Source organism: Fusarium venenatum (assembly GCF_020744135.1).
Source record: "Fusarium venenatum strain MPI-CAGE-CH-0201 chromosome Unknown EDB82scaffold_1, whole genome shotgun sequence".
NCBI lineage: Eukaryota > Fungi > Ascomycota > Sordariomycetes > Hypocreales > Nectriaceae > Fusarium > Fusarium venenatum.
The window spans coordinates 11,598,877-11,610,135 of NW_027072129.1; the positions used below are offsets into that span (position 1 = coordinate 11,598,877).

Sequence of the window (11,259 nt, forward strand, 5' to 3'; positions counted from 1 at the left end):
GACGTGCCATCGACAACAGTACCTGGTCCATTCGCTACTGCCAACCCAATCACCACCGCTGCCACAACTGCAACTGATATGCCAGTCGTAACGGAAGCTCCACCTGGTTTCAATCCCAGCACTGTTAGCGATCACCCTGAATGGACTTCCAACACTTGGATCACCACTACTTCAGAGGGTTCTGACCCAACTGTTGTCCCAGTCCTCGTCGGTTGTGATGACTGTGGTGGAAGTGGCTCTGGAATTATTCTCTGGGACTTTCCTCCTGTTCCTAACACTTGGTTCCAGCTCCCTGGTCTGCCCAAGTTTTCTTTCCCTTGCATCCCTCCTGCTTCCGGTTGCACATCAACTCCCGTTACTGAAGAGAGTGGAGAGGATGGCGATGAAGATGAAGACAAATCTTCTGTAACAACCTGCACTGATAAGGTCACTGTTACCGATTGCTTTGTTGCTTGTACAACGTATACTGGCCCAGCAGGAGAAACTGTCACTCCGGAGTGTCAAACAACCTGTACTAGAACACAGACAGGATGTAGTGTCACTGGCACAACCACGACATCTTCTGCTGAAGCGTGCGGACCCTCTGGAGACAGCGAGTGTACCTCATGCAGTGTTGACCTTACCGCCAACGATGATTCTGAGTCATTGGAACGAAGAGCTCTTGAGCGAAGAGGCGAAGTGGACATCAAGAATGACATTGCAGGCTGCGATTGGTCTGGAAGCACAGTTGGTTCACCAAGATTCCCAGCATACCCAGGTGGAAACCGCGTTCTGAAGAACGAGGCTGCGATTGTGGCTCAGAATTCTCCTTTGAACCAGATCAAGCGATGGTGGCGAATGACACGCGACAACAATTGTGTGCCGTCCCTCAACAACATTGACGAGGCTCAGTATCCAAAGAACCTGCCAAACATCGAAGGTCCTTCCATTGATCACGTCTATGAGAAGAGTATGCTCTTGGACTTCTGGAGGTTTATCATTGATCCAGCTGCTCCTGCTGTCGTTGGAATGACGGCTGGTACACCTAACAAAATCAACTGTAATGACATCAAGTCCTATGGTGGTATCAACTCCGGTACAAACCTGATCCAAAAGGTTTTTGACACTTACCCCGGTAGCCAAGACGTTATCATGCCCGCCGACGCCCAGTTCATGGATGACTTTATTGGTATGGATCAGTGGACCAACGGTAATGCAAAGGCCCAGATTACGGATCCTCAGGGCACCAAGGACCAGGCCGACAAGAAGACCACCAATGGCAAAGCGGTGAAGGCTAAAACCAGCGTCGACAACGCGAAGAGGTGGATCAAGGATAAGTTACTCTTCCTCGAGGCATTAGCAATTGGTGTCGAAATGTTCAATGTCCAAGAGGCCAAGGACGCTCTCATTCGACAAAATCTCCGCATTTACCAAGCTCTGTAAGTAAACCTCCCTCGCTTTCTACAACAGCCACTAACTCAGTCAACAGTGTAGATATGGATGAGAATGCGAAGAACTGCATGAAGGATGATGCCGTTATCAAGGGTGTCTGGTCATTCGCCGACAAGTACCAGGCCTTCATGGCTGACAGGTTCACTGGCAATCAGCCTCACTCCATGAACCAGGGTGTGGTTTATGCCAAGAACAAGCTTCTCACTGCATTGGCAACGGATGTTGCCAATGCTGCCAAGATCAAGAACATTCCTGCGGGTGAACTTACCTCTTGGCAAAAGAGGTTGGCCAACATGCAAGATGCAAACCGCGCTTGGGAAGTGTCAATCAGTTTCGTTTGGGCTGGTCCGACTACATCCAAGAGAGATACCGATGGTCTCTCTTGTGACCGTCCCAACCCATCCTTGACTACTGAGTCGACCACTGAGCCGACCACCGACTCTACCACATTTGCGACATCCGTGAGAACATCATCCGACATCACGACTACCTCCGAAGAAGACGTACCTTCTACAACAGAGCAGGCCACTACCTCAAACAACCCGCCTCCTTTGACGGATTTCCCGACTCTCACCCAGCAAGTCCCCGATGCCACCATCTCTACCCCCGATGGTAGCTCATGTGCTGAGACCGCTACTGTCACCAACTGTAATGTTGGTATCGGAGGAGGTCATGGCGGACCTGCTTGTGTAGAGAGGGAGACTTGCAACTCATGGGTCAACACTAAGACCACGAGTACCACTCCCACACCTACGCCGACTCTCATAAAGCCCGATCCCGGCCAGAATGAGAAGCACTGTTACGACTCTGGCCAGAAGTCTAATTATGAGGCTATCACCTACGCTGCTGAGTCGTTTTGTCGTGATGTGGTGAACGACCAGGTTCAAGGCCCAGTCTGGTCGAACTACAAGCTCGAGGGCAAGAAGGTACCTAGTACAGGTTACCACTTCAAGCTTGCTTTCCAAGTGTATGAGGGATGTATATGGACGGCGAATTATGATGAGTGTATGCGTTATATGAAGGTTCCCATCGACAGTTGCGACTGCTCGGCTAAGGGCAACAAGCAGGGTGGCTGGGTTGAGAATAACTGTATTATGGCCAGGATCGATCCCAACAGTGGTATCTGATCACAAAATTGGAGTTTAATCTGTATATATTTATTGTTAGCAAGCCATATAATTGCAAATCGTTTCTGTATACTATTATGAACTACTGTGCTCACATAAGACTGATGAGTTCTTTTTGGAAACCGCCCTGACACTTGGCGATGGATCGCGAATTGGAGGAAGAAGTAGACAATGATAGATATATATAATACTGTGCTTTCAGCAATTACGCTTCAATAAAGTCTCTAACCAACGAGTTGAACTTCTCAGGGTTTTGCCAAAACATAAAGTGGCTACCTTTTTCCTCGGCTGAAAAGGTATAGTGCTGGGCAGAGGGAATCTGGGTTGCAACACACTCTACTCCTTGATGGGGGAAAATGCTAAGCTCTCCAGCAATAACCAAGGCAGGAACATTGATGCGAGGAAGAACATCACGCCAGTCTCGGAATGCATGGTCAATCAAGAGAGTGCCAGCGCTTTTATCGCTCATCTTCTTGTTTTGCTCAACAACCCAGTTGTAATTAGCCTCGGTGAGATCGTCGGTGAACATACTCTTGACCAAAGCTGGGCCTTGGGCTGCCATGTCGGTGGCGGTTTGGTACACTGCATCGGGAGTGAAGATGGCACCCATCTCTTTAGCCTTTTCCTTAGGCCAGGTTGGGTCGATCACAAAGTCAGCTGGCTGATCAGCAAAGACAAACTTGTGGATAAACTTGTGGGAGGTAGGGTACTGATCCCAGAAAGCCCGGGTGACGGAGCAACCCATAGAATGACCGATGATAGTAATGTCCTCGAGGTGCAATTGTGTGATAAGGTCGTTCAGGTCAGCTGCGAAGCGAGAAATGCGGTAGCCAAATTCGGGTTTGGCAGACTCTCCATGGCCACGCATGTCATAGGTGGTAACTCTGAATCCATTCTGGGAAAAGTACTCGACCTGCTTCTTCCACTCTGCAGCAGCCTGTCGCCATCCAGGGATAAAAAGTAACTGCTTGCCAGCCGCAGGACCGGTTTGGTTGTAGGTCAGACTGACGCCGTCGCTAGTCGTAATAGTCCCAGTCTTCATCTTTCCAATTGAAACACAACCACTGATCGTAACAGTCAGAGGGGATTCCAGAGAGATCTAGAAGGTAAAGACGAAGAGAAGTGGGAACTTCAATATAAATAGGTATTTATCTGTGTTAGCCGATTCTTGTTTAGATCTCGCCTCGTGGTGCAGGAGTGATTGTCAGACAGATATTGGATCACAATGTATGATGAGGAGGAGGAGGGGAATAACATAGTATGAAATGGCGCAAAGACGTCTGAGTTCAGGGTATCAGTAACAGGGATCGGGGCGTTTAGTAAGCTGGGCAGGTTATCTGACAGTAAGCGGGCAATATCCACTTAGCTGTGTCAACGTGACGCTGACATACAGAGTGGAGGCTTAGTATTTCCGTATTGAAGATCAATGGTTGATTCGAATACTGATATTCTCGTAGGCTGTGCTAGAGGAAGAAGGAGGGCTATTAAGTAGGTATCCGTATATACCACAATACTGTTGCATCGTATGATGATCAGGTTGCTTCTGTGAGTCCTGCCTTCTATCCTAACAAAACCGGTCCTCTTGCTCAAGAACTTAAAACCCATTACTAAAACTTCGGCTGAACGATCTATAACATAAAAAGGCTCCATCCAAAAGTCAGCACTGTAATCCAAACACCGCCCATTTGGTTGATCATAGCCGCTGTGCCTTTGATCTCCTTCAACTCCGGTTCCCTGGCATGAGAAGCATTGTACACTTTCTGTTCTTCAAAATCCTTCTCAATCTTGTCTGGACCGCCGCATTTCTCATGGACAAGTTCAAGTTGACCTCTCCAATAATCATCATCCAAACCCCATAGGTCTAACGCCTCGATTGAGGAATTCAACATGGCTTTGACCACCATACCGTAGCAGGGGTGACATGGTTCTTTAAATGGTTTCTCCTCACCATAATTATGGCGACCCCGTAATTCTTCCACAACATCTAAAAACGTCAGTCATGTGCCACATGGTTATTCCTTCAATACATACCAAAGCAATATCGACCAGACTTGGTGTCCCTGATACAGGTTGCGTTCCACATTTGTTGCACCTGGTTGGCTAATTTGACTTCGTCTTCGAGGAGAAGCGGCGGGAAGGCTCTGTTTAGATCCTTGTCGCATTCCTCGGTCACTGTTTTGTTCCATCTCTGAAGGGAGTCGAAGCAAGTTGTGAAGCACATGGCGTCAGCTGTTCTGTTACTTCCCAGCCATCCCATTGACCTATATTGCCCTACCATCCTGGTGTCCTGGTCGCAGTCAATGTTGCTTGTCAAAGCTTTGACACAGCGTTTGTCGAAAAATTCGGTACCGTTGACATATTCCTCATAATGGAATCTGAAGGCGTCGACAGCCGTCAAAAGGCTAAGAGCAACGATTAGGCTCAACATGATCCTGTTTGTTGAGAGTAGAAGCTGAGTTAAAAGGCCAGCCATCACTGCTCAGAAAGGAAACGGATCCTCTGAGTTTTTATCGAGATGGGTGCGAACCGTGCACATGAACGAGTGGAGTATCTACCAGGCTAATTCATTCTTTATGTAACTGTCTGTTGGTTCTAAGCAAGAAAATACACATACGTTCTCAAAATAGCTGTCACGTTACAGGGGCACGGACAGTGATTCCGAAGCTATCTCGATTGACATTTATTTTAACGCATTTAAGGCAGTTTTTTGATGGAAAAAATTGTCAACTTGAACACGTTCGTATGTCACAAGTCTCGTACGTACCAAGTGCATGTCCCATACTGCCGTGGTGATTAACCAGAACGAACCCCTGATTGTGGTGCCACAGACCTATCGTTGGAACTAACAATGTACCCTGTAAAAAACCCACCCGTTTTGTAACCGAGGCCCTAACGAATGAAAAGTTTCCAACATCGTTCCATATCTCGCCAGTGCGACTTGCCTTCACGTGTTAGCCGTTCAGTTCCGAAACACTGACCCAGATGGCACTTTGGTATGAATGACTGGCTTAGTCTTAGTAGAAATGAAGAGGTAAGAAGCATACTAGACTTGCTGCGGCGAAAGCCTCATGAGATGGACTGGCCAAGCTACAAACAGACGTTCATGGAACTAGATGCAATTGAGGAGTCCGATGATAAAAAGTGTGACACTTCGAACGAGAGAACTGGCAAAAAATAATGCCCGTGAATAACCCTATGAGGCAAGTACGGCATTTCTCAAGTTCCCCTACCTTGAGAACAAGGACGAAGACAAATGATTTTCAAATCAAACCAAGGAACTATCCTCCATCGACTTGGCAAAACCACTCTTCCTCCTCATTCTCAGCTTTGCCTCCACTGGTGGTGTTGGGAGATGTCCGAGGTTAAAGAATCCTGGTTTGTTATCAACTTGTTCAAAATCGTAATTGGCTGCCACGTGAGCTAAGAATATCTTTAGCAAAGCAGATGCAAATTGTCGTCCTGGACAAGCATGTTTTCCGTAGCCAAAAGAAAGATAATTCTCAGAAGGCGAAACCATTAGATATGTGTTGCTGGGCTTTTCTCCGTCTTGGGAGAGTTGCATATGTCGAAAAGCGTCGTATGAGTAGGCATTGGGATATATATCCTCATCATAATGAACGCCCCATGCCGAGACACCGATGCGTGATCCAAGGGGAAGATGGATACCATAGTCCTTGAGTGTGATTCCTGCAGGCTGCATGACTTGAACACTGAGAGCTTTGAGTGCCGTATGTAACCTGAGAGTTTCCTTGATTGCACTGTCTGCAAGATGCAGCTTGTTGACACTCTCCAGTTCGATCTTGGCTGATAGCGCTTCTTCACTCTCTTGTTTCAGAATATCCCATATCTCAGTTGAGTTCTCACTTGCGGAGATTTTGAACAGGGTATTCGTCATGGCAAGGGTGGTAGACTCCAAAGCAGCCATGATGGTGGCGAAGAGGCGACAGGCTACCATGTCGGCCATGGTTTCTCGGGGTTCTTTCTTGCGAAGGGCTTCCTCGATGTGCCACGTCAACACGTTCTCTTGCGAACGAGTCTTCGAAGCTCCATTCTCTATCTCAGCGATTCTCTTTTCGATATATGGACCAAGAACCTTGATCGATCTCTTGAGGTAGACACGGTTGAGAATCAAGATGAACCGAGAAGAGATAGGCTTCAAGAAGTCAGGGAAAAGTGATATAGCTATCGCACTTGGTATGACAGTGCTGGAGAATTTGTCCAAGTTATCCACGAGTTGCTGGTCACGGCCTATACTGGTATCAGTACTAGTTCTCTCGTAAGATAAGAGTGCCTTACACAAATCATCACCAACAACAAACCAAGTGATTACTTTTGCAAAAACACGCCGAACGAGAAGAAAAACTTGTACTTCCTTCCATTCAGTGTTGCATCCAAAGATTTGGTCAATTGAAGATGTTAGTTTCTCTCCGAGTTTGGGTACCAGATTTGGGACGTGTCTGTTCATCTGGACCCGAAGAACATCGTATACTGCAGTCTCCTTCTGGACGGAGGAGCTAAAGAAGGCGTATTTTGCTGCGACAAGCTCATGCTGTATTGGTGTGGGGTTCAACACATTATCGCTCTGAGTCGTCATCCAGTGAATGAGATGCTTGGGTAGAAGAATCTCTGGTCGACTAAATGGCAGGGCGACGGCGCAAATAGCACCATTCTTGCAATACTGGAGACACTTTAGCTGATGTATTAGTGTCGTCGGATAGTTGTGATACCTTTTGGTAAGCATCTTTCATGACGTCTGGCGTATTCCATATTCCTCGGATTTGCATAAACAGATAAGGGGTAAAGCCTCTCTCAGTTCCTGACCATGGTACCGTCCGTGGGATTCTTGAAAGATGACTGGAAGAGGCGACAAGGCGCCATACAATGACAAGAAGGGGGAATATGCAAAGAAAGATCATGATTGACTTGATTTTACTATGGTTCCGTTTGGTTCAGACAGAAAGACGATGCAAATAAGAGGAGACAAATGGAACATATTTATATTCAATATGTGAATCTGCAGTTGGTTACTCTTCTGTATCTTGAATGGCCCCTCTGCTTCTCACATTTTGTCTCAGGAGAACTTCACTTTGCAGTTATGTCTAAAAATATGAATAAACTGTCCGCTTTGATGACGGGGGAATACTTGTGCGCTTAACTGCATGATGATCTGAGCTCGGCAGCCTAAGCGTACCAATGGGACAATTTTGAAAGCAATTATTGAGGTATTTGTTGGCTCTTGGTTGTTGGTTCTCAGTTGTTATCTCAATGGGAATTCTATTTTTGTAAGGGAACGAATAGCATATCTTTTAGGCCTACTCTGGCTTGTGACTGTGCCTCCTTGTCTCTTTGCGTGACTGTCGCGGGACCAACTGCATACTACACGTAGCTTTATGTAGATGCTGCATGAACATTGCTAAGAGGTTGAAATCGTTGCATATCTGGTCTCAAAGCTACCTGCCACTTTGTGATGTGGATCTCAATTCTTTGGACAATTTTGTCAGAACCGGGAGGGCAAGATATGAATTGATCAATCCGCAAGAGTCCCTGGTAATCCACATGAATATCGCTAACTCAGGCCACAGCATTTGGTTAGCAGAAACATGACTGCTTCAATGCTGTTGGCCACATGTCATTGTTCTACCGATACGCTGATCCCTGTTACCTGTAGCATTCCATTCGCTTAGAGTCCCCACAACCCTAGTCTCGGATGATGTTGCTCCTCTGGGTAGGTCTGAAGCCCCTTGTACTGGAAAGACGTTCGCTGACGATAAATGTCTGAGAGCGTGAAAAACGAACGCAGATACCACACTCTCATATCTGGCTGTAGAGGATCTTCCTAAGCGATCTTCCTCTGCCTGTTAATCACACCAATTGTCTCTTTATATGGATTCTGCATGTCAATACGTATCACCAACTATACATTACGTGTGAAAACACAATGGTTCGTCTTATCATGCTTGAGCTCTCAACTCATATCAGCTTCGTCTTTTGGTGCCTGAAGTAAACCTCTCTACGTGGTTGGTGTGTCGGCTCAGATTGTTGAATGTGAGTGTGGTCACGTGACTATAGTCATCCGTTGATGTCTTGAATTAATCCATTCAGATATTGTATTCTCACTTTGGCTTAGAGGGTCTCAATTGAGATATATGTACCTTTGAAAAGTAAACTCCCAATGAGATACTCAATTTTCCACTACTTAGTTATTGTCGTGTAGCCTTACGTTGCAATACAGTGAGCTTTTGTTTCTCCAAAGTTTATCGATGCAGAATTTTAACGGGTTCGCTGTCGAAGTCGTTGACTTCATCTGCTCTCAAAGTATTTGCTCTAGCAAAAAGGAAGACAGGTAAAGCTTACATATCGATACACATTAGATCAAGTATCAAGGCAAATCATGTTTGCAGCTCCAATAAGGACTGGAATGCAGGCTCTACCCTGTAGAGATCGAGGCGCTGCAGCTGACTAGCGTGTATCTTATCCTTGCCAACTCGGATCGCATTTGTGGGTCTGACGCGTTGCAATAAACGGCATGATAGAAGAAATGTGGCCTGCCAGCCGAAACCGATCTCACGAAAAGCAATGCCCACTCTTTTCTTGGCATTCAGGCTCTGTGAATCAACCGCAGGTGATTGATAACTTGCTTGTCCTGGCCGACTGTATAGACGAAGAAGAACATCAAATGTCCAGGCAATGGGAGGTTCTAGAGCGAGAGACATCAGAAGCAATAACGCCACGTCAGTAGAAGCTAATGAAAAGCAATGGGTTGTGCTGCCAAGATCAGGCTGTATGGAGTAAATAACTCATGCGGAGATGATCTTCGCTTTGTATAACACAGTCCTTGTTTCTTGTCTCATATATCGAAGAATTGTATCAGTAATATTATTCGCTAAACACTTCAAGAATTCGTAGCAAGGGAAACGTCTTGACCTACAATGTGACCTATTCTATATGGAATATTAATGTCGCAAGAATATTAAATGTGAAAAATAGAACAATGTGGTATAAGACTTGAATATCGGCACCACATCATCAGGCAGGCTGGAAGATCGGCGTTGGACAGCTGACTTAGGCTGACACTCCCATGCACCAATCATCACATGATATTATAAATAGTTGGATAATTCATGTTGTACAATGGGATACTCAGCCAGTCCCAAAATGAATTTCTGCCTAATCCTTGACATCCAGTAAGGTGCTATTGCATGGTTATCAGCAAGTCCCTGGTGTCTCAGATCTAAAGAAAAGGATATGCACCTGGTAGGACTTAAAAGGAGAGGAGAGCATATCAAGTCCGGCAGAATAAGAATGCCGAGCTCGTGGGAGGTCTAGACTATCTATAGAGGTAATGTTAGTACATGCAGACACGTCTTGTCTATAACAGTGAGCTGACTAAAGTACCTACCTCAACATGAAACAGATGATAAGCACTATAATAGCCATGCATATAAACGGCAGTTGCACAGCCTTGACTAGCACGAGTTAAGTGGTTAGAGGCAACTCAAGTCAAATTAAGTAAATACTTGGGTTACGCAAGTAATAACCCTTGTGATTAAATTGTTGGTCGGGTGAAATTCTAGGACTAAATTTGCCAGCTATATGTATACACAGCTTGGTGCATTCCAACTAGAGCTTCTCGCCATTATTTAGAAAGCAACCTGACACGATAAACTATTATATTTTACATACCCTTCAACCGCAATGATCTTTTCATCGTGATTACTTGCTCTTGTGGCTTCGTTGCCTTCAATTCATTCGAGTTCTTTCCAAACTCAGTGCACACTGCCTCCGCAAGATGCTAATTATGTTTCCGGGGCTAGTGTACGCTCAACTCTGGAAATCTTTCTCTGCACCTGGACGGTTTTACACCTGAACATACCTCAACAGACAACAAATGTTGAGAAAGACATGTTGCCTACGGGCCGCAACAGATATCGAGCTCCAACCATTGGCCAATACTAGACGCAATATCCAAGCGCAAGTATTAAACAGCGCTACCCCAGGTACTCAAAGCAAAACACCAAACAGCTCCATGTCTCGCTACTTTCGAAATTCCATAACATGGTTGTCAAGAAAGACAAAGTGGATGCTTGTGACTCTCATTTTACCAGAGATTCTAGTTGGGAAATCAACCGGTGACTTCGTTGGTGCATGGAGATCATCACGTTGTCAAGTCATGCGTACAAGGGCTCGAGAGTCTGGAATAGAATGGTCGATGACACACGCATACTACGCCAATATGGGTGGTTTTATACTGAGGTACCGATCGGGTTTATGCGATGACTGTCGGATCTCAAATATGGCCAAACACCCCGATTCGTCAACATCAGTTGAATTGAACAACATTGAATGTCACCATTCCCCGGGTTACACTGCCCCCTATCGAAGTTACCAGTAGTCAAGACGACGGGATGGAAATTCTATAACTCTCACTCAACGATTCAGATTGATGCAAGAGACCCAACATTCAAAGCTACTTCTACTGTTGAGCCTGCGTGGAAAGGTGAGCTTCCAGTCGTAGTTCAGGCTTTGGACCTATGTGCGATGTTGAGTCACGGAGCTGTGGAACGGTTACCACCCATTACGAAACATCAAATCAACTTTCAAAGCAAAGAAGACGCTATAGTCAAGCTCTTAACATTACTACATGTACTATGGCTTTTCGCACAACTTCTAGTGAGGAAAGTCCAAGGGCTTCCTTCAACAC

General features: G+C 45.8%; 4 protein-coding genes across 4 annotated transcripts; 1 reads left to right on the plus strand and 3 right to left on the minus strand.

Annotated features, from left to right (window-relative positions):
* The first annotated feature begins 468 nt into the window (after positions 1-468).
* Positions 469-1,478, plus strand: EDB82DRAFT_493887 (uncharacterized protein). Its single transcript, XM_065608449.1, has one exon. The coding sequence runs from the start codon at positions 838-840 to the stop codon at positions 1,420-1,422; it is 585 nt and encodes a 194-aa protein (XP_065466093.1). The 5' UTR covers positions 469-837; the 3' UTR covers positions 1,423-1,478.
* A 1,173-nt stretch (positions 1,479-2,651) lies between these two features.
* Positions 2,652-4,010, minus strand: EDB82DRAFT_118357 (Alpha/Beta hydrolase protein). Its single transcript, XM_025729221.2, has one exon. The coding sequence runs from the start codon at positions 3,598-3,600 to the stop codon at positions 2,764-2,766; it is 837 nt and encodes a 278-aa protein (XP_025587346.2). The 5' UTR covers positions 3,601-4,010; the 3' UTR covers positions 2,652-2,763.
* An 11-nt stretch (positions 4,011-4,021) lies between these two features.
* Positions 4,022-5,081, minus strand: EDB82DRAFT_493891 (uncharacterized protein). Its single transcript, XM_065608450.1, has 2 exons — positions 4,590-5,081; positions 4,022-4,542 (listed from the first exon to the last, which is right to left on the minus strand). Exons 1-2 carry the CDS (start codon positions 5,029-5,031, stop codon positions 4,187-4,189), a joined length of 798 nt encoding a protein of 265 aa, XP_065466094.1. The 5' UTR covers positions 5,032-5,081; the 3' UTR covers positions 4,022-4,186.
* A 698-nt stretch (positions 5,082-5,779) lies between these two features.
* EDB82DRAFT_118365 (cytochrome P450) lies at positions 5,780-7,607 on the minus strand. Its single transcript, XM_065607000.1, has 3 exons — positions 7,286-7,607; positions 6,855-7,236; positions 5,780-6,806 (listed from the first exon to the last, which is right to left on the minus strand). Exons 1-3 carry the CDS (start codon positions 7,472-7,474, stop codon positions 5,824-5,826), a joined length of 1,554 nt encoding a protein of 517 aa, XP_065466095.1. The 5' UTR covers positions 7,475-7,607; the 3' UTR covers positions 5,780-5,823.
* Positions 7,608-11,259: the final 3,652 nt, after the last annotated feature.

Excerpts from the sequence above, each read along its gene's own strand:
- EDB82DRAFT_118357 (XM_025729221.2), bottom strand. The coding sequence starts at position 3,600 with ATGAAGACTGGGACTATTACGACTAGCGACGGCGTCAGTCTGACCTAC.
- EDB82DRAFT_493891 (XM_065608450.1), bottom strand. The coding sequence starts at position 5,031 with ATGGCTGGCCTTTTAACTCAGCTTCTACTCTCAACAAACAGGATCATG. Across the intron at positions 4,543-4,589 it reads GTCTGGTCGATATTGCTTTG|ATGTTGTGGAAGAATTACGG; the intron begins GTATGTATTGAA and ends TGACGTTTTTAG.
- EDB82DRAFT_493887 (XM_065608449.1), top strand. The coding sequence starts at position 838 with ATGACACGCGACAACAATTGTGTGCCGTCCCTCAACAACATTGACGAG.
- EDB82DRAFT_118365 (XM_065607000.1), bottom strand. The coding sequence starts at position 7,474 with ATGATCTTTCTTTGCATATTCCCCCTTCTTGTCATTGTATGGCGCCTT. Across the intron at positions 7,237-7,285 it reads TGAAAGATGCTTACCAAAAG|TATTGCAAGAATGGTGCTAT; the intron begins GTATCACAACTA and ends AAGTGTCTCCAG. Across the intron at positions 6,807-6,854 it reads TGTTGTTGGTGATGATTTGT|GCCGTGACCAGCAACTCGTG; the intron begins GTAAGGCACTCT and ends ATACCAGTATAG.